General features: G+C 47.9%; 1 protein-coding gene across 1 annotated transcript in view; it reads right to left on the bottom strand.

The window, feature by feature from the left end:
* Positions 1 to 2,043: 2,043 nt before the first annotated feature.
* The window catches only part of CENPV (centromere protein V), a 50,969-nt gene continuing 31,470 nt past the window's right edge, over positions 2,044 to 21,542 (bottom strand). Inside the window, exons 3-5 of the mRNA XM_075333162.1 lie at positions 21,347 to 21,416; positions 10,033 to 10,147; positions 2,044 to 2,293 (exon numbers count right to left, since the gene is read on the bottom strand). Of these exons, the coding sequence (XP_075189277.1) occupies positions 2,169 to 2,293; positions 10,033 to 10,147; positions 21,347 to 21,416 (310 nt within the window). The 3' untranslated portion in view covers positions 2,044 to 2,168. The remainder of the gene's footprint in view (positions 2,294 to 10,032; positions 10,148 to 21,346; positions 21,417 to 21,542) is intronic.

Genomic DNA, 21,542 nt, shown 5'->3' with positions numbered 1-21,542 from the left:
CTTACAATTCTCTATTCCTCTCCCTAGCTATAGGCGATATAGAGGTGCCCAACACCCTCTCACCACTCATGTCAATGTCAGCATGTGATAATAGGGTGATATCTCTGGGCCAATAATTTTCAAAGTGGCTTTGTCCAGTTTTGTATTTCCCCTCAGTGGAGAGATGATGGTTAATGGTTTGTTTTTACCAATAATGTAAGAGATTATTTACCAATATTATTGGTGAAAATGCTCTTGGTGCAGTCTCTTCTTTCATCCATTACTGGTTGTCCTATAATATAAAGTCACTACGTCTGCAGTGTTTAGGTAAGAAGCTGCTTGTGAGGTTTTTTTCTCCAGTTCCTATTTGCACATTGTATATCTTTTCTTAGGCAGTGCTTCTTCTACTCCTTGGGCTAGCTATGGTCTGTCTGCGATTCTTTCCTCTGGATATCACAATCCAGACATCCAATATATCCCTATTAGCACAGAAAATGGAACAGATCTGTGTATCATCTTAACCAGTTCAGGACCAATCCATTCATACTCATTACTGACCATTATCATTTCCATTTTTTTTTATTTTATATACATACATGTGTATATGTATATATATATATATATATATATATATATATATATATATATATATATATATACACACACATATATACACACACACACACACACACACACACACACACACACACACACACACACACACACACACACACATATATATATATATATATATATATATATATATATATATATACACACACATACATTTTATATATATATATATATATATATATATATAATGTAATACATACATACACACACATACAGCTTAAGTAGTTGAACAAATTTCCTCTTTCGGATTCCGGAAATAGTTTTTTTTCAAGATACGGGGGGCCTAATTGTTAATGTTATTTGCATGATCTAATGGTACTTTGAAGTGATATTTTAGAATGTCACTGTAGAGCAAAATGTGGACCGCTCAGATGTTTATAGTCTATGAGCCAAAAGGTGACTGAAGGTTGATGGATATTATTCTACTATTTTTGACTTACCAGATGAGTTGTTACTTTTTCAGCTGTATAATAACAGTTTTTAGAATATATATTTTTTTTAACCCTTTCTAGACTGATCAGATCGTGGAGGTCCAAAGAAAGTCAGAACAGCACAACTCCGTACATTGTGTCTAGCTGCTGCCTGGCTGTACAGATTAGCTCCTATTAAAGTGGATAGGAGCTGAGGTGCCCGATAACAGCCAATGCACGGTGCACAGAGCCGTGCTGCTCCGCTTCCTACACTGTTTATATCCTGCTGCCACCAGAGTTGCAAGCAGCTGATCAGTGGGGATGCTGGGTTTTGGGTGGATATTGATGATCTAGCCAAAGGATAGTATAAAGACTGATACTTCAATCCATTCCTGAATTCAGCAAAAATGGCATATTAGTTAAAAAAAAAAAACCTTACCTCTGTGATATACCCATGTAAAAAATTGATGACATATTGCTAGAATGTGCCATAGTTTTATGATTATCAGTAGTCAAACTTTTGGGACCCTCACTGGTCCTGAAAATGCAGGTACCTTAGCCCTGGTAAAGAGCTGTGCGCCTTTAAATCTTCTGACACTTCTGGCCATTCACAAAGCATGTGGACTGGTCTAATAAAGTCATAAAAGCTACTCTTGCTGCTTCCCTTGTAGCTTTGCCTGGGTCCCTGCTGGTCTCTGTGGCTCCGCTTCCAGATAATCAGAAGCCAAAGCAGTCACCAACAGCAGTCCTGCAGGAAGAGGGACCACATAGACCAGTGGGGGCCCTAGGAAGTGCTAGGAGAGGCGCAGCGAGGGATTGGTAGGCAAGTGTGCTTTTTATTAAGTACAGCATGCTGCATGCTTTATGGTGCCTATATAAACGATGGACACCATTGGCATCAGTCGTACACACAGCTGCAACTACACCTTACACATCTGGCTGCTCCACTTCTAAGGATGCATTGTGATTTTTTTTTTTGCATTCATGGATAGGCTTTAAAAATATAACAGAAGAAATCTCATTGAATGTATAGAAAAGATTTAATACACTAAACTGAAGACAGGCCACAATGGCAGAAATGTATAAAACTAGTAATGGACGGAAACCTATAAATGACTAAGAATTAAAACAACTGTCTGGACGCTCTCAGGACTTCGACATGTTGCGGATGGTCTTGTGCTCTTTCATTGCTTTCTCCCACTCTTTCCCATTTATCTGCTCCACGTGGATACTGCGCACTGTCCCATCATCAAGGCAGTGTGAAGCAATGCCTGAAAATGACAAACACAACGTATTATATATTATGATTCCATCAAATCCTGATGTCAAGATTGATTTCTGTAGAAATGAACTTCCCTCTAATACAAATCTCAGCCTTAAAGGAAATCTTTCACCAGGTTTTGCTACCTGATCTGACAGCAGCATAATGTAGAGACAGAGACCCTGATTCCAGCGATGTGTCACTTACTGAGCTGTTTGCTGTCATTTTGATAAAATCAATGTTTTCTGTGCTGCAGATCTAGCAGTTATACAGATCTCATGAATATGCTGGACTACCTGCAGCACGCCAAGTAGTCCTGTAATGATAATCTACTGCTGATTAATCAGTGATTTTATCAAAAGTACACTAAGCAGCTCAGTAAGTGACATCGCTGGAATCAGGATCCATACTGCTACATTATGCTGCTCTCAGATTAGGAGGCAAAAACCTGGTGACAGATTCCAATAATAAATGTGCATATAACAAACTACCAGGGCAGATACAATGTCTCAAATCCATCACACTGCACTAGTCAATCAAATAATACAGAGGAATTCCACAAAATAGAACGGCTTCATCTGTTTCCTTATAGGGCTGCGGCTACATGACTACTTTGTCTGCGACACAGGTTGTGTGGCCAAAGGTGTCTGTACACCGCTGCATAGTGAATCAGGACGTCTTGCAACCATCAAGCTTTTCCCCCAAAGAATTCAAATCATTTTGACCTTTTGAGATTTACTAATCACTGTATCTTGCAGGTCATAATCTTATGAGATTGTTGCCTATGGTGACTTTGTATACATACATACAGACCATATATCCAGGCAGCAGAGTACTGCTCTAAAAGTGATCTTTGTCCTCACCAGTCTCTGCTTCTGTATTAGAAGGGCAGCAATGTCTACAGAGATAGATAATAAGCTCTATATAGTTTTCTGTGAATAGATTCAACATTTTCATGTGAAAAGCTGCTGCAGCTCATGGAGAAAGGCGGTGAGAACTACGTCCACCCACACACAATGACTGACAGGTCTAACTATAAGGGTCTTTATAGATACATGCTCTGTATTTGGTGGAACCTTTAGGCTGTGAAGCAACTTGGTAGCAGCACACATAATAGAGCCGATTGTACTGTGCTGCTGCCACATTGCAGCGTAATGGAAGGAAACGTGGTGGTAAGCAGAAAGTTGCTGCATCTGGACACAAAAAAATGCAAAAACAAACTAATTCACCTGTGTGACATTTGTTACCATGCAGCCCTAAGTTTACACTGCTGGGCATCTGACCATGATCCTCCTGCCTACATGGGCCTGCACTGCTGGGCATCTGACCATGATCCTCCTGCCTACATGGGCCTGCACTGCTGGGCATCTGACCATGATCCTCCTGCCTACATGGGCCTGCACTGCTGGGCATCTGACCATGATCCTCCTGCCTACATGGGCCTGCACTGCTGGGCATCTGACCATGATCCTCCTGCCTACATGGGCCTGCACTGCTGGGCATCTGACCATGATCCTCCTGCCTACATGGGCCTGCACTGCTGGGCATCTGACCATGATCCTCCTGCCTACATGGGCCTGCACTTCTGGGCATCTGACCATGATCCTCTTGCCTACATGGGCCTGCACTGCTGGGCATCTAAACCATGATCCTCCTGCCTACATGGGCCTGCACTGCTGGGCACCTGACCATGATCCTCCTGCCTACATGGGCCTGCACTGCTGGGCTTCTGACCAGACCATGATCCTCCTGCCTACATGGGCCTGCACTGCTGGGCATCTGACCATGATCCTCCTGCTTACATGGGCCTGCACTGCTGGGCTTCTGACCATGATCCTCCTGCCTACATGGGCCTGCACTGCTGGGCTTCTGACCAGACCATGATCCTCCTGCCTACATGGGCCTGCACTGCTGGGCATCTGACCATGATCCTCCTGCTTACATGGGCCTGCACTGCTGGGCATCTGACCATGATCCTCCTCCTGCCTACATGGGCCTGCACTGCTGGGCATCTGACCATGATCCTCCTGCCTACATGGGCCTGCATTGCTGGGCTTCTGACCATGATCCTCCTGCCTGAATAGAACTGCACTACTGGGCTTCTGACCATGTTCCTCCTGCCGACATGGGCTTGCACTACTGGGCTTCTGACCATGATCCTCCTGCCTGAATAGGACTGCACTGCTGGGCATCTAAACCATGATCCTCCTGCCTACATGGGCCTGCACTGCTGGGCATCTGACCATGATCCTCCTGCCTGAATAGGACTGCACTGCTGGGCATCTAAACCATGATCCTCCTGCCTACATGGCCTGCACTGCTGGGCTTCTGACCAGACCATGATCCTCCTGCCTACATGGCCTGCACTGCTGGGCTTCTGACCATGATCCTCCTGCCTACATGGGCCTGCACTGCTGGGCATCTGACCATGATCCTCTTGCCTACATGGGCCTGCACTGCTGGGCATCTAAACCATGATCCTCCTGCCTACATGGGCCTGCACTGCTGGGCACCTGACCATGATCCTCCTGCCTACATGGGCCTGCACTGCTGGGCTTCTGACCAGACCATGATCCTCCTGCCTACATGGGCCTGCACTGCTGGGCATCTGACCATGATCCTCCTGCTTACATGGGCCTGCACTGCTGGGCATCTGACCATGATCCTCCTCCTGCCTACATGGGCCTGCACTGCTGGGCTTCTGACCATGATCCTCCTGCCTACATGGGCCTGCACTGCTGGGCATCTGACCATGATCCTCCTGCCTACATGGGCCTGCACTGCTGGGCATCTGACCATGATCCTCCTGCCTACATGGGCCTGCACTGCTGGGCTTCTGACCATGATCCTCCTGCCTACATGGGCCTGCATTGCTGGGCATCTCACCATGATCCTCCTGCCTACATCGGCCTGCACTGCTGGGCTTCTGACCATGATCCTCCTGCCTGAATAGAACTGCACTACTGGGCTTCTGACCATGTTCCTCCTGCCGACATGGGCTTGCACTACTGGGCTTCTGACCATGATCCTCCTGCCTGAATAGGACTGCACTGCTGGGCATCTAAACCATGATCCTCCTGCCTACATGGGCCTGCACTGCTGGGCATCTGACCATGATCCTCCTGCCTGAATAGGACTGCACTGCTAGGCATCTAAACCATGATCCTCCTGCCTACATGGCCTGCACTGCTGGGCTTCTGACCAGACCATGATCCTCCTGCCTACATGGCCTGCACTGCTGGGCATCTGACCATGATCCTCCTGCCTACATGGGCCTGCACTGCTGGGTATCTAAACCATGATCCTCCTGCCTACATGGCCTGCACTGCTGGGCACCTGACCATGATCCTCCTGCCTACATGGGCCTGCACTGCTGGGCTTCTGACCAGACCATGATCCTCCTGCCTACATGGGCCTGCACTGCTGGGCATCTGACCATGATCCTCCTGCCTACATGGGCCTGCACTTCTGGGCATCTGACCATGATCCTCCTGCCTACATGGGCCTGCACTGCTGGGCATCTGACCATGATCCTCCTGCCTACATGGGCCTGCACTTCTGGGCATCTGACCATGATCCTCCTGCCTACATGGGCCTGCACTGCTGGGCATCTGACCATGATCCTCCTGCCTACATGGGCCTGCACTGCTGGGCATCTGACCATGATCCTCCTGCCTACATGGGCCTGCACTGCTGGGCATCTGACCATGATCCTCCTGCCTACATGGGCCTGCACTGCTGGGCTTCTGACCATGATCCTCCTGCCTGAATAGGACTGCACTGCCATCCTTCCCACATCCTGTTGTGTGACATTACATTATCTCCTCTGTACTCATCTCTGTGTATGTTCTGTAGAAGCATTAATGGAGGATATTGCTGCCTTCCCTTTTTTCATCAAATCTTTCAGAGCTCCAGTGCAGTCTTATATTATGATTTATTGTATTATTTCTGTACTTTGATATTTCCGTGTTCATTTTACTTCTGCAGTATAAATAATTGTATACTGTAACATTGTATTTTATGCTTATTTCATTAATTTCTGCTCTATCCCAGTCCATATCCATGAGCTGTAAATTATCACATCGCTGGGTGTAATATCCCTCCTTTGTGAATGTATTGTGTATTAAGCCAGCATTGGATGGATATTGGCTGAGCCTACGGCTAATGACGAGCCTGGCCGACCCTTCCCCTATGGAAGAGATTGGAGGTGTTAGAATCAAGTAGCTGGATTTCAATTGCCCTACCTTTTTGTTCTTTTTGGCCACCAGCAGAGATGTCTGCCAACGGCTTTCTCATGGAGAACAGCGCTCTTGTGGATACGAGAACCGCCTGGGATGGCTGTCAGCCAAACGATCAGCCAAAACTTTGTCAATCATCTAATGTGTGTGCACATTGTGTGTGTGGTCACAGTCTGGTTCATTGCTCGAATAGTGTAAGACTTTTGCAGTTACCCTCTGTATCAAAAAAATCCAGCCTGCACTGATTTCCTGAAGGAAATAAGTATTGATCTCTTGCATCCCTTGCAGATTTTGTAAGTTTGCCCACTGACAAAGACATGAACAGTCTATAATTTTAAAGGTAGGTTAATTTTAACAGTGAGAGATAGAATATCCAAAATAAAATCCAGAAAATCACACGTTGTATAAATTATATGCATTTATTTACATTTTGCAGAGAGAAAAGTATTTGATCCCATACCAACCAAGTTCTGGCTCCTACAGTCCAATTAGATGCTCCTAATTAACGTGTTACCTGCATTAGACAGCTGTCTTAATTGTCACCTTTATAAAAGGCTCCTGTCCTCAGACTCAATTAATCAGTCTGGCTCTAACCTACAACATGGGCAAAACCAAATAGCTTTCTAAGGATGTCAGGGACTGGATCATAGGCTTGCACAAGGCTGGAATGGGCTACAAAACCATAAGTAAGATGCTGGGTGAGAAGAAGGAAACTGTTAGTGCAATAGTAAGAAAATGGAAGAAATACAAAATGACTGTCAATCGACATCGATCTGAGGCACCATGCAAAATCTCATCTCGTGGGATATCCAGGATCATGAGGAAGGTGAGAGATCAGCCTAAAACTACACGGGGGGAACTTGTTAATGATCTCAAGGCAGCTGGGACCACTGTGACCAAGAAAACAAATTGGTAAGGCTAGTTTCACACTACGTTTATTTAACATCCGTCCATAACGTTTTTTTAGCGGACAAGCGGATCCAGTGCAAATGCGTTTTCATTTCAATGCATTTGCAATGGACTCGCGTTAACATGCGTTCACCTGCGTTTGCGTGCGTTATAGTGAGGATCCAGTGACTTGCAGTTTTTTAACATGTTTCAAAAACGCTACTTGTAGCGTTTTTGAGCTGCGTCCAAATACTGCAAATTGCTGGATCCTGACTAAACAGCACGCAAACGCAGGTGAACGCTGGCATGCTGATAGACAGGATCCTGCTTTTGTACTGGCATGCCCAGAAAGTACTGAGCATGCCCAGAACCAGTCTCGCGTGATCTGTCTCTCTCTCCTCCTCCCTCCCTCACCCTCTCTCTCTCTATCTCTGTCTTTCCCCCTTCCTCTCTCTCCCACCTGAGAGCTGCGGACACTCGTAACCAAGGTAAATATCGCGTAACCACTTATCTTAGTTACCCGATGTTTACGTTGGTTACGTGTGCAGGCAGCCCTGCTCCTAGCAGCTGCAGACACTCGTAACCAAGGTAAATATCGCGTAACCACTTATCTTAGTTACCCGATGTTTACGTTGGTTACGTGTGCAGACAGCCCTGCTCCTAGCAGCTGCAGACACTCGTAACCAAGATAAATATCGGGTATCCAAGGCCGATGTTTACCTTGGTTACCAGCGTCTGCAGCTGTCAGAAGCCGGCTCCCAGTCTAGTTCCCCTCACTCCCGATCACATGACTCCAATGCCCGCCCCTAAACATCCAGTGACCGGATCCTGCAAAATAACACATGCGTTTGCATGCGTTTTTTGCAGTAAAAGCAGGATCCGCTTTTCCGCTAAAAAAACGTTATGGACGGATGTTAAATAAACGTAGTGTGAAACCAGCCTAACATATGACGCTGTAATGGATTAAAATCCTGCAGTGCCCACAAAGTCACACTGCTCAAGAAGGCTCATGTGCAGGCCTGTCTGAAGTTTGCCAATGAACACCTGGATGATTCTGGAGAGTGATTGGGAAAATGTGCTGTGGTCAGATGAGACAAAAATTGACCCTTTGGCCTTAATTCAACTCACCGTGTTTGGAGGAAGGGAAATGCTGCCTATGAACCAAAGAACACTGTCCCCACTGTCAAGCATGGCGGTGGAAACATTATGTTTTGGTGGTGACAACCTCCTTCCCTCTGCCAGGACATTAAAAATGGGTCATGGCTGGATCTTCCAGCACGACAATGACCCAAAACATACAGCCAAGGCAACAAAGGAGTGGCTCAAAAAGAAGCACATTAAGGTCATGGAGTGGCCTAGCCAGTTTCCAGACCTTAATCCCATAGAAAACTTATGGAGGGAGCTGAAGCTCCAAGTTGCCAAGCGACAGCCTCAAAATTTTAATGATTTAGAGATGATCAGCAAAGAGGAGTAGAGCAAAGTTCCTCCTGACGTGTGTGCAAAAATCATCATCAACTACAAAAAACAACTGACTGCTGTGCTTGCCAACAAGGGTTTTGCTACAAAGTATAAAGTCTTGTTTGCCAGAGGGATCAAATACTTATTTCTCTCTGCAAAATGAATTAAATTTATACAATGTGATTTTCTGGGTTTTATTTTCGATTTTCTATCTCTCACTGTTAAAATTAACCTACCCTTAAAATTATAGACTGTTCATGAAATTTTCTGCACCAAAAAACGACACCTTGTGGCTGAAAAAACGCATGCATTTTTTGTGTTTTTAGTAAATTCAATGGCTGGAAGGGTTAAAAAAGGCAGGAAAAAACAGACCAACAATTGACATGCTGCTTCTTTTTTTCTGCACCAAAAACTGCAAGGAATACAGAAGCCACGTGCGCACAGCAGATTTGGGCAACAAACTGCAAGATAAACTGCACTGTGTGCACAGACGAAGCCTTAAGTTTCTTGTAAATAGATAGCGTCATCTTGCTATGGCTCGTATGAATTTTAGTTATGTCCTTGCAGGCGAGGCAATAACCTGGTTATTTAGTGCAAAAAATGATCAGCCATGTTAAAATGATTGCTACTTCCAATAGGTGGCGCTAGAATTCGTCTCCTTCCTCCCTGGAGAGAGAATTTAAATATGACACAGTAATTTATATAAATCATGAAACGGCAACAAATGATCTTCCTCATATACCTGGGTAAGTAAAAAAAAAAAAAAAAATAGTTTTTTGCTGCTGAGATGCGAAGTATAACAAAAAAAAGGATGGTCATCAATGTTCTACTAGGCATGGTCTTTAAGGGGTTAAATTTGCCAAAAATGACGATTTTGTTAATACTTTGTAGAAAAGTTTTGACGTTTTTGGGGTAATTCGGTTCAACCAAGAGAAATGGTTTGCCTGATATTGATTTTGATGGTTAATTTTAATGTTGACTCATCATATAAGACCATTCTGCTCTTTACCATTGAGCACAGGGGACATTCTCATAATTTAGACTGTTTATTGAGCACTGAATAGGTTACTTTATTGGCTGTATTACGATAACACACTGACGTGGCAGGATTATATTGGTGCAGGACTAACAGCAGTAGAAAGTATAGGGATTACTTATGACTTACCATAGCCATCGGGGTTGGAGCGAGGGGTGTAGAAACTCTGGACGCCGCAGGTCTTGCAGAACGTATGCTGTGCTTTGTTAGTGTTGAACGTGTAAGTGGTGAGGTTATTTGCACCCTGAACAAGCAAAAGTTACAATTAACATGAAGTTTAATTTACTGAAACACAGAAAGAGGGTCCTCCTCCTCAATTTTAGTTTACAAAGGTCTGATTAACATCACATTAAAGAGATATTCTGGTGTCAACAACACAATGTGCAGTTTTTCATTATACTTTCTGCATTAATCCTTCATAGATTTTAAGACCTCTGCTTGCAGTCATCAATAACTCCCAATGTAATATCCCATGGGATATAAGCCTGTCCTGGTCATGTGATGGACACATGGGTGCACGACCTGTTACGAGACACTGCTCTGATACCTGTACTCTGATGAGCCGTACGCCAGTATGCCCATCACTGTACTCTGATGAGCCGTACGCCAGTATGCCCATCACTGTACTCTGATGAGCCGTACGCCAGTATGCCCATCACTGTACTCTGATGAGCCGTACGCCAGTATGCCCATCACTGTACTCTGATGAGCCGTACACCAGTATGCCCATCACTCTACTCTGATGAGCCGTACACCAGTATGCCCATCACTTACAAAATGGATACAGCCGCACACTAAATGCCATCAATGTATAAGGGAACTCTGGTACTGCATTACTACTATATGAAAAAATGAGATTTTTAGTTTATGAATTGGCCAATGCATGTAAGCCCGGAAACCAAACGGCAAGGTAAATCTCAATATTCCGGGTCCCTAACTAAAATGCCACTATCTAGGTTAAAAACATCCTTGTCTGGGCAGCTAGACTACAAATCTAACTTGAAATGCCACTATCTGGACTAACCTCCATGTCTGGGCAGCTAGGACTCCTGGTATAAGGATTGTGAACACAGCCTGGTTTATAGGGTGGAGTGCTCAGTCAGAAAAAAACTCACTGCAAATATTTCAAAAGACTGACCTGCACATCCTACAAGTATGCCCATCACTGTCCGCTGATGAGCCGTACACCAGTATGCCCATCACTGTCCTCTGATGAGCCGTACACCAGTATGCCCATCACTGTCCTCTGATGAGCCGTACACCAGTATGCCCATCACTGTCCTCTGATGAACCGTACACCAGTATGCCCATCACTGTCCGCTGATGAGCCGTACACCAGTATGCCCATCACTGTCCTCTGATGAGCCGTACACCAGTATGCCCATCACTGTCCTCTGATGAGCCGTACACCAGTATGCCCATCACTGTCCTCTGATGAACCGTACACCAGTATGCCCATCACTGTCCGCTGATGAGCCGTACACCAGTATGCCCATCACTGTCCTCTGATGAGCCGTACACCAGTATGCCCATCACTGTCCTCTGATGAACCGTACACCAGTATGCCCATCACTGTCCTCTGATGAACCGTACGCCAGTATGCCCATCACTGTCCTCTGATGAACCGTACGCCAGTATGCCCATCACTGTACTCTGATGAGCCGTACGCCAGTATGCCCATCACTGTACTCTGATGAGCCGTACGCCAGTATGCCCATCACTGTACTCTGATGAGCCGTACGCCAGTATGCCCATCACTGTACTCTGATGAGCCGTACGCCAGTATGCCCATCACTGTACTCTGATGAGCCGTACGCCAGTATGCCCATCACTGTACTCTGATGAGCCGTACGCCAGTATGCCCATCACTGTACTCTGATGAGCCGTACGCCAGTATGCCCATCACTGTACTCTGATGAGCCGTACACCAGTATGCCCATCACTGTACTCTGATGAGCCGTACGCCAGTATGCCCATCACTGTACTCTGATGAGCCATATACCAGTATGCCCATCACTGTACTCTGATGAGCCGTACACCAGTATGCCCATCACTGTACTCTGATGAGCCGTACGCCAGTATGCCCATCACTGTACTCTGATGAGCCGTACACCAGTATGTCCATCACTGTACTCTGATGAGCCGTACGCCAGTATGCCCATCACTGTACTCTGATGAGCCGTACGCCAGTATGCCCATCACTGTACTCTGATGAACCGTACACCAGTATGCCCATCACTGTACTCTGATGAGCCGTACGCCAGTATGCCCATCACTGTACTCTGATGAGCCGTACACCAGTATGCCCATCACTGTACTCTGATGAGCCGTACACCAGTATGTCCATCACTGTACTCTGATGAGCCGTACGCCAGTATGCCCATCACTGTACTCTGATGAGCCATATACCAGTATGTCCATCACTGTACTCTGATGAGCCGTACGCCAGTATGCCCATCACTGTACTCTGATGAGCCGTACGCCAGTATGCCCATCACTGTACTCTGATGAGCCATATACCAGTATGCCCATCACTGTACTCTGATGAGCCGTACGCCAGTATGCCCATCACTGTACTCTGATGAGCCATATACCAGTATGCCCATCACTGTACTCTGATGAGCCGTACATCAGTATGCCCATCACTCTACTCTGATGAGCCATATACCAGTATGCCCATCACGTCACCAGCGCAAATTTTTATTAACTGGAAGATAGCAATGAAGCCATCTATTGAATGAAAGAAACCAGTGATCTTATAATTTGCAGGATAGAGATCACTGCGAACATAGCATAGTGTGAAATTTATGTCCAAATTGCCTTTTTTCCTTGTTTTTTTTGTGTTGTTACAATACACACAAAGGAAATAAACAGGTGAATAACAAAAACTGTAATTGCAATAATTTTCTGGGAGAAATATTATATTTTCTGGAACAATTTTAAGGGTGCCAACACTTTAGACCATGACTGTATAAGCACTAATTTACTGTACAGCAGCCAAAAGTGTGCACTCATCTAATGTCCGGCTATTTTTCAATGTAGTATGCTAATGAAGAAGGGAATTTTGTTACTTACCGTAAATTCCTTTTCTTCTAGCTCTTATTGGGAGACCCAGACGATTGGGGTATAGCTACTGCCCTCCGGAGGCCACACAAAGCACTACACTAAAAAGTGCAAGGCCCCTCCCCTTCTGGCTATACCCCCCCGTGGTATCACGGGTTCTCCAGTTTTAGTGCCAAAGCAAGAAGGAGGAAGCCAATAACTGGTTTAAACAAATTAACTCCGAATAACGTCGGAGAACTGAAAAACCGTTCAACATGAACAACATGTGTACCCGCAAACAACCAAGAAATCCCGAAGGACAACAGGGCGGGTGCTGGGTCTCCCAATAAGAGCTAGAAGAAAAGGAATTTACGGTAAGTAACAAAATTCCCTTCTTCTTCAGCGCTCTATTGGGAGACCCAGACGATTGGGACGTCCAAAAGCTGTCCCTGGGTGGGTAAAGAGATACCTCATGTTAGAGCTGCAAAACAGCCCTCCCCTACGGGGATGTCACTGCCGCCTGCAGGACTCTTCTACCTAAGCTGGCATCCGCCGAAGCATAGGTATGCACCTGATAATGTTTGGTGAAAGTGTGCAGACTCGACCAGGTAGCTGCCTGGCACACCTGTTGAGCCGAAGCCTGGTGTCGTAGCGCCCAGGACGCACCCACGGCTCTGGTTGAATGGGCTTTCAGCCCTGAAAGAACCGGAAGCCCTGCAGAACGGTAGGCTTCCAGAATTGGTTCTTTGATCCATCGAGCCAGGGTGGCTTTAGAAGCCTGCAACCTCTTGCGCGTACCAGCGACAAGGGCATCGGAACGGCGTATGGGCGCCGTGCGGGAAATGTAGATTCTGAGTGCTCTCACCAGATCTAGCAAACGTAAATCATTCTCATACCGGTGAACCGGATGAGTGCAAAAGGACGGTAAGGAGATATCCTGATTAAGATGAAACGAGGATACGACCTTAGGGAGAAACTCCGGAATGATGCGCAGCACTACCTTGTCCTGGTGAAACACCAGGAAGGGAGCCTTGGATGACAGAGCTGCCAGCTCAGACACTCGCCGAAGCGATGTGATCGCAACGAGAAACGCCACCTTCTGTGACAGGCGAGAAAAGGAAACTTCCTTCAGAGGCTCGAAAGGCGGCTTCTGGAGAGCAACTAGAACCCTGTTCAGATCCCATGGATCCAACGGCCGCTTGTACGGGGGTACGATATGACAAACCCCCTGCGGGAACGTGCGCACCTTAGAAAGACGTGCTAGACGCTTCTGAAAAAACACGGATAGTGCTGAGACTTGCCCTTTGAGGGAGTCTAGCGACAAGCCCTTTTCTAACTCCTATAGTAGGAAGGAAAGAAAAATAGGCAATGCAAATGGCCAGGGAGACACTCCCTGAGTAGAGCACCAGATTAAGAAAATCTTCCACGTTCTGTGGTAGATCTTAGCAGACGTGGGCTTCCTAGCCTGTCTCATGGTGGCAACGACCCCTTGGGATAATCCTGAAGACGCTAGGATCCAGGACACAAAAGCCACACAGTCAGGTTCAGGGCCGCAGAATTCCGATGGAGAAAACGGCCCTTGAGACAGTAAGTCTGGTCGGTCTGGTAGTGACCCCGGTCGGCCGACCGTGAGATGCCACAGATCCGGGTACCACGATCTCCTCGGCCAGTCTGGTGCGACGAGTATGACGCGGCTGCAATCGGATCTGATTCTTGCGCAGTACTCTGGGCAAAAGTGCCAGAGGTGGAAACACATATGTGAGCCGGAACTGCGACCAATCTTGCACTAAGGCGTCTGCCGCCAGAGCTCTGTGATCGCGCGATCGTGCCATAAATGCCGGGACCTTGTTGGTGTGCCGAGACGCCATTAGGTCGACGTCCGGCACCCCCCAGCGGCAACAGATTTCCTGAAACACGTCCGGGTGAAGGGACCATTCCCCCGCGTCCATGCCCTGGCGACTGAGGAAGTCTGCTTCCCAGTTTTCTACGCCCGGGATGTGAACTGCGGATATGGTGGATGCTGTGTCCTCCACCCACATGAGGATTCGCCGGACTTCCTGGAAGGCTGCTGACTGCGTGTCCCTCCTTGGTGGTTGATGTATGCCACTGCTGTGGAGATGTCCGACTGGATTCGGATCTGCTCTCTTTCTAGCCACTTCTGGAAAGCTAATAGGGTAAGATACCCTGCCCCGATTTCCAGCACATCCATCTGAAGGGTGGACTCCTGCTGAGTCCACGTCCCCTGAGCCATGTGGCGGAGACAAACTGCTCCCCACCCTGACAGACTCGTATCTGTCGTGACCACTGCCCAGGATGGGGGCTATGACAATGAGGTGGGAATAAGCCACTATTGCAGAGAGTCCTCGGCCGTCAGGGAAAGGGAGACTTCCCGTCCAGGGAGGTTGACTGCCCATCCCATTGGCGGAGAATGTCCCATTGCCGTTGGCGCAGATGAAACTGCGCAAAGAGAACTGCCTCGATGGCTGCCACCATCTTCCTTAGGAAGTGCATGAGGCGCCTTAAGGGGTGCGACTGGCCTTGAAGGAGAGACTGCACCTCTGTCTGCAGTGAACGCTGCTGGTTCAGCGGAAGCTTCACTATGGCTGATAGAGTATGAAACTCCATGCCGAGATACGTTAGTGATTGAGTCGGAGACAGATTTGACCTTGCCAAATTGATGATCCACCCGAAAGTCTGGAGAGTCTCCAGCGTAACATTCAGGCTGCGTTGGCATGCCTCGAGGAAGGGTGCTTTGACGAGTAGATCGTCCAAGTACGGGATCACCGGGTGTCCCTGAGAGTGCAAGACTGCTACCACTGCTGCCATGACCTTGGTGAACGCCCGTGGGGCTGTCGCCAGACTGAATGGCAGAGCTACGAACAGAAGATGTTCGCCTCCTATCACAAAACGTAGAAAACGTTGGTGCTCCGTAGCAATTGGCACGTGGAGATAGGCATCTTTGATGTCTGTTGAGGCAAGGAAGTCTCCTCGAGACATTGAGGCAATGACGGATCGGAGGGATCCCATCCGGAACCGCCTGGCGTTCGCATGCTCGTTGAGCAGTTTCAGAACCAGAACAGGACGGAAGGAACCGTCCATTTTTGGAACCACAAGAGATTGGAGTACAAACCCTCGCCCTCGTTCCTGAGGGGGGACAGGGATCACCACTCCTTCTGCTCTTAGAGCGTCCACCGCCTGCAGCAGGGCATCTGCTCGGTGGAGAGGTGGGGCCGTTCTGAAGAATGGAGTCGGAGGACGAGAACAGAACACTGTCCTGTGCACGTGAGCACAATGTCCGTCACCCACCGGTCTGTGACCTGTGGCAGCTAAATGTCGCCAAAGGCGGGGGAGTCTGCCATCAACCGCGGATGCGGAGAGAGAGAGAGAGAGCTGAGAGTCCTGAGGAGACCGCCTTGGTAGCGGTTCCTCCGACTGCCTTCCTTGGGCGAGATTGAGCCCGGCCGGAATCTGAGCCCGTCTGAGGTTTTGTAGCCCTTTTGCACGAGGACAATTGGGACCTGCCGGAGCTTGGGAAGGACCGAAACCTCGACTGTACTTTTAGGACAGTATTAACAGGGTAAGTCGCAGTGCAGACATTGCGGGGTTACGGACGCCTCTGCGGTACAGATGTCCCTGTTCAAGGTCAGCTGCGCAAGAACAGCTGAAAAGGTTAGGTTGCCAATACGGCTGTGGATGCCGGAGCAACCGACACGCCGATAGCCTCCTAGACAGATTTCAACCAGAGTCCATCTGTCTGTGAATGGCATCTTTAAGTGAAGCCCCATCTCCAGTGCAACTATGGCTCTATATGCAAGCCTGGAGATTGTAGAATCCACCTTTGGACCCTGGGTCCAGCGCTGACCACGTCAGGGGAAAAAGGGATAACGTGTATCCTAAAAACGTTTGGAGAAGACGCTTATCTGGTAAGCGTGGTGTTCTTGGACTGCTTCTCTGAAGTCAGCGTGGCCAGAAAAATACTCAATATCTGCGTGAGATACTGAAAAGGAACTTCTCCTGTTCGTCTCCTATCTCCACTGGGGGAGCTGAGGGAGAAAGATCCAACCTTCCATTGATGGACGGTATAGGATCATTCCGTATGGCGTTACCACCCGGTGTCAGTATCAAAGCCCTGAAGAGCTGCCTTTTGGTCAAGTAGATTGCCCATGGGTGCAAGTCTCTATATTATGACTACTCCGTCCCTGTCCATGGACAGGGTTGACAGGAGGTTTCTTTGGCCACAACTAGTAGAGCCCCGGCAGACGAAGTGCTAGAGACCCCGGCAGATGACGTGCTACAGGGGAGCATGCACACAATGGGACGGTGTCATGAACAGCATCCCATGTAGTAAAAACAGCACTGAAATCTGTGTTGCTTTTTTGCCGCTGCCGACTAGCTATCTAGAAGTATATAGCCAAGATTGGTGACCGTACATTGCAATGTATAGCATACAGGCATAAAGTACAAAAGACCACTGCAGCACAAGCAATACAAGCAGCATAGAAGCCTGTGCCCTGGCACCCCTGCTCTTCTGCTGCTGTATACTAGTCATCTAGGGGAATATAGCCCAGCAGAGTGACCCTACAGTGCAATGTATAGCATACAAGCACAAGTACAAATGAACACTGCAGCACATGCAATACAAGCAGCATAGAAGCCTGTGCCCTGGCACCTCTGCTCTTCTGCTGCTGTAGACTAGTCATCTAGGGGAATATAGCCCAGAAGAGTGACCATACAGTGCAATGTATAGCATACAAGCACAAGTACAAATGCACACTGCAGCCCATGCAATACAAGCAGCATAGAAAAAAACCTGTGCCCCAGCACCCTTGGTTTTCTGCTGCTGTAGTCTAGCCATTCCAGGAGAATATAGCTAAGACTAGCGACTGTACAGTGCAATGTATAGCATATCAGCATAAACACAAATGAACACCTCAGTCGTGCAAAACAAGCAGCCTAGAAAGCCTGTGCCTTAGCACACCTGCTTTCCTGCTGCTGATGTGTCGCTCCCCAAGCGGGCATATAGCGACCTATGCAGTTAAAAACAACACATGTACACACTGCAGTTATATCGTTGGTCAGCACTATGTGTGCCTCTTACCGCCCGCCTATAAGCGGGTGTATGGCCGCCACCGTCCTGCCTTGGTGCCGAAAGTCCGAGCTCGGTGCAGTAATGGCTGCCGGCTTCTTCCCCAGCTCGTGTGAGTAGGGGCGGGCCGTGGGCGTGCCCCCAAGGCAGAGCGGGAATCCGGCGTCCGACAGTGTGCAGTGAGAGGGCTGGAGCATGTAAAAAGGCTCCAGCCCTCGGCGCTGCTGATTGCTCAGCGTCTGTCCCCTTCCCTGAGTGACAGGGAGGGGGCGGGAACGAAGCGGCACTAGGCCGCAGAAGCCGGGGACTGGAGTTATAAGCGCCGCCGCCGTAAAAGCGCGGTCGGCGCCCAGTCCCCGGCGAACTACAAGTCCCAGCCGCGCCGCCGCTCCCGGAGCGTCCGGCGCGGTAGTTCCCAAAACACAAAGTCACTCAGCAAAGCTGCAGTGACTGTAACCCTTTACTGTCCCCGGCGCACTAGCACACCCAGCAAGTCTGGAGTGTGCTGTGCCTGTGTGTACGGGGACACAGAGTACCTGTAATGGTGCAGGGCCATGTCCCTGAACGGTACTCCAGCTCCGTATCCAGCAGGTTCAAATGGGTCTGTGGATGGAGCCCGGCGTCAGAGCTTTGAGGCCGGCAGGATCCCACTTCCTCAGAGCCCCCCAGGGGGATGTGGAAGGAAAGCAGCATGTGGGCTCCAGCCTCCGTACCAGCAATAGGTACCTCAACCTTACAACACCATCAACGGGTGAGAAGGGAGCATGCTGGGGGCCCTATATGGGCCCTCTTTTCTTCCATCCGAAATAGTCAGCAGCTACTGCTGACTAAAATCTGTGGAGCTATGCGTGGATGTCTGACCTCCTTCGCACAAAGCTTGAAAACTGGAGAACCCGTGATACCACGGGGGGGTATAGCCAGAAGGGGAGGGGCCTTGCACTTTTTAGTGTAGTGCTTTGTGTGGCCTCCGGAGGGCAGTAGCTATACCCCAATCGTCTGGGTCTCCCAATAGAGCGCTGAAGAAAGAGGTATGCCTCAAAAACATATACAAGTGTAATTTTTTTAATGAGAGCCTATGAGTGACACATGTCACTGTATATCTACAATTTTGCGAAAAATACACCCCTATTGAACTCTATGGTTTCACTAATCAGCAAAGAAGGTCCTGAATGTAGGTAAATAAAATCCGCCAGACTGATGCTATTAGTTGACCATATCACAGTTCTATTTCTAGACCAGATGGATTTTCTTAATGGCATAATTAGTGACTATAATAAGGAGGAAAAAACTATTTTAGGCCCTGTGCGCGCTAGAAAATGGAATTTTCTTATGAAAATTCCGGACCCTTTGAAAGATTCCGGCACCTGCGGTAAAAAAACGCACCAATATCCGCATGCGGATTTGCAGCGGTTATGGTGCCGATCGCTGCGGTTTTTCCACAGGTTGGTCCCTGCAGGTTTTTACCATTATCTATGGCAAAAGCCACAGGTACCTGAGGAAATTACGTGACATGCACATTAATTCCGCAGCGGAAATTCCGCGGCAAAATCCGCAGGGACAAAAAAAACGCAGTGTGCGCACACAGCATTTTTTAATCCCCATAGATTTTGCTGGGGAATGACTGGAGAAATGCTATAAACATTTTCTGCAGCATTCCTTCAGCGAATTCCGCGGCAATTCCGCGGTTAAATATGCAGCGTGCGCACAGGGCCTTAAGGAACATAAATCTAAAAGATGATCAAAAAGAAAATAAAGATTGTCACTGATTTACCATATTTTCCGGTTTGTAAGACGTACTTTTTTTCCCCCAAAACTGGGAGAAAAATAGGGGTGCATCTTACAAACTCCATATGGCAGTGGTGGCGCAGGGTCGGCGATACTGCGGGCTTGTGTGGTGTCACAAAGTGAACACCATTGATGAGCTAACAGACTGCGGGCTGCTTTCAATCTCGATCTCGTCAACTGCGGGAGATTCAAAGCAGCCCGCCGGCAGATCAATGGTCCTTGCCGCCGCGACATCCAACGAGCTCGAAGCAGTATCGCCCACCCTCCGAATACTGGCCTTCCAAAGCCGCGACACCCCCTCCTCCGAGCCCGCAGCATTGCCTACCCTGCCTCCTGTGACCTTCCTGAGCCGCTCCACCACCACCGCTCCCCCTGGTGAGTTAATATAAGATTATAAGACTTGCCCTCATTTTAACAGTAAAAAAATATTTTTTTTTGTATTTTCCTCCTTCAAATTTGGGGTGCGTCTTATAATCCAGAGCGTCTTATAAATTGAAAAATACGGTACATCACAAGACATCTGATCTGCTTGATTTCTAATTGACCGTTCCAAGCAAAAAATATAATGACGTCAATAGTGCCTTAAGGTGGTGTCACACATAGCGACGCAGCAGCGATTACGACCAGCGATCTGACCTTATCAGGATCGCTGCTGCGTCATTACATGGTCGCTGGTGAGCTGTCAAACAGGCAGATCTCACCAGCGCCAGTGACCAGCCCCCAGCGACGCGTGGAAGCGTAACTAAGGTAAATATCAGGTAACCAAGGAAAGCACTTCTCTTGGTTACCCGATATTTACCTTAGTTACTGGCGTCTGCTGCGCTCACGCTGCCAGTGCCGGCTCCCTGTTCCCTGCACTCCTAGCCAGAGTACACATTGGGTTAATTACCCGATGTGTACTCCAGCTACGTGTGCAGGGAGCAGGGAGCCGGCACTGGCAGCGTGAGAGTGGCGGACGCTAGTAACTAAGGTAAATATCGGGTAACCAAGGAAAGGGCTCCTTGGTTACCCGATGTTTACCATGGTTACAGCTTACCGCAGGCTGCCAGACGCCGGCTCCTGCTCTCTGCTCGCTTCAGTTCGCTGCTCTCTCGCTGTCACACACAGCGATGTGTGCATCACAGCGAGAGAGCAACGTCCAAAAAATGAAGCAGGACATTCAGCAACGACCGGCGACCTCACAGCAGGGGCCAGTTCGTTGCTGGATGTCACACACAGCGACGGGACGTCGCTGCTACGTCACAGAAAATGGTGACTTAGTAGCGACGTCGTTGTCGTCGTCGCTATGTGTGACACCAACTTTACACTCCACGACGGAAGCTTTCACTTAGCTATTTTAATCTAATGGTTTAAAATTTCCCTGCAAATTAATAGGATTGTTTGCTTCATCTCCATGAAATCAGAAGCATGTAAAGTAATGATTTCAGATTTACATTCATCAACACATAAATTTAAACAGGACAAGAAAGAAATTTGATAAAAGTGCACATACAGGGTCTCAGCTGAACCAAAATGGAAAAAATACACCACCTTCAGTATCTTGAAGCGCGATGATGGGACGATGAAATGGCGATTCTGCTTCTTCACACAAATGCTGCAGCTAAAAAATAAATCTAAACTAAATTAAACTGCATCACAAAAATTACATTTTTACATTATGGTGGTCAACCCTGAAGATGTTTTTCATAAGCTAATGGAGGAAGACAATTAAAGCGCACCAATCACC

Source organism: Anomaloglossus baeobatrachus, chromosome 2 (genome assembly GCF_048569485.1).
Source record: "Anomaloglossus baeobatrachus isolate aAnoBae1 chromosome 2, aAnoBae1.hap1, whole genome shotgun sequence".
Taxonomy (NCBI): domain Eukaryota; kingdom Metazoa; phylum Chordata; class Amphibia; order Anura; family Aromobatidae; genus Anomaloglossus; species Anomaloglossus baeobatrachus.
The sequence above is the reverse complement of the archived record's forward strand: the minus strand, read 5'-3'. Positions and strand labels throughout refer to the sequence as shown.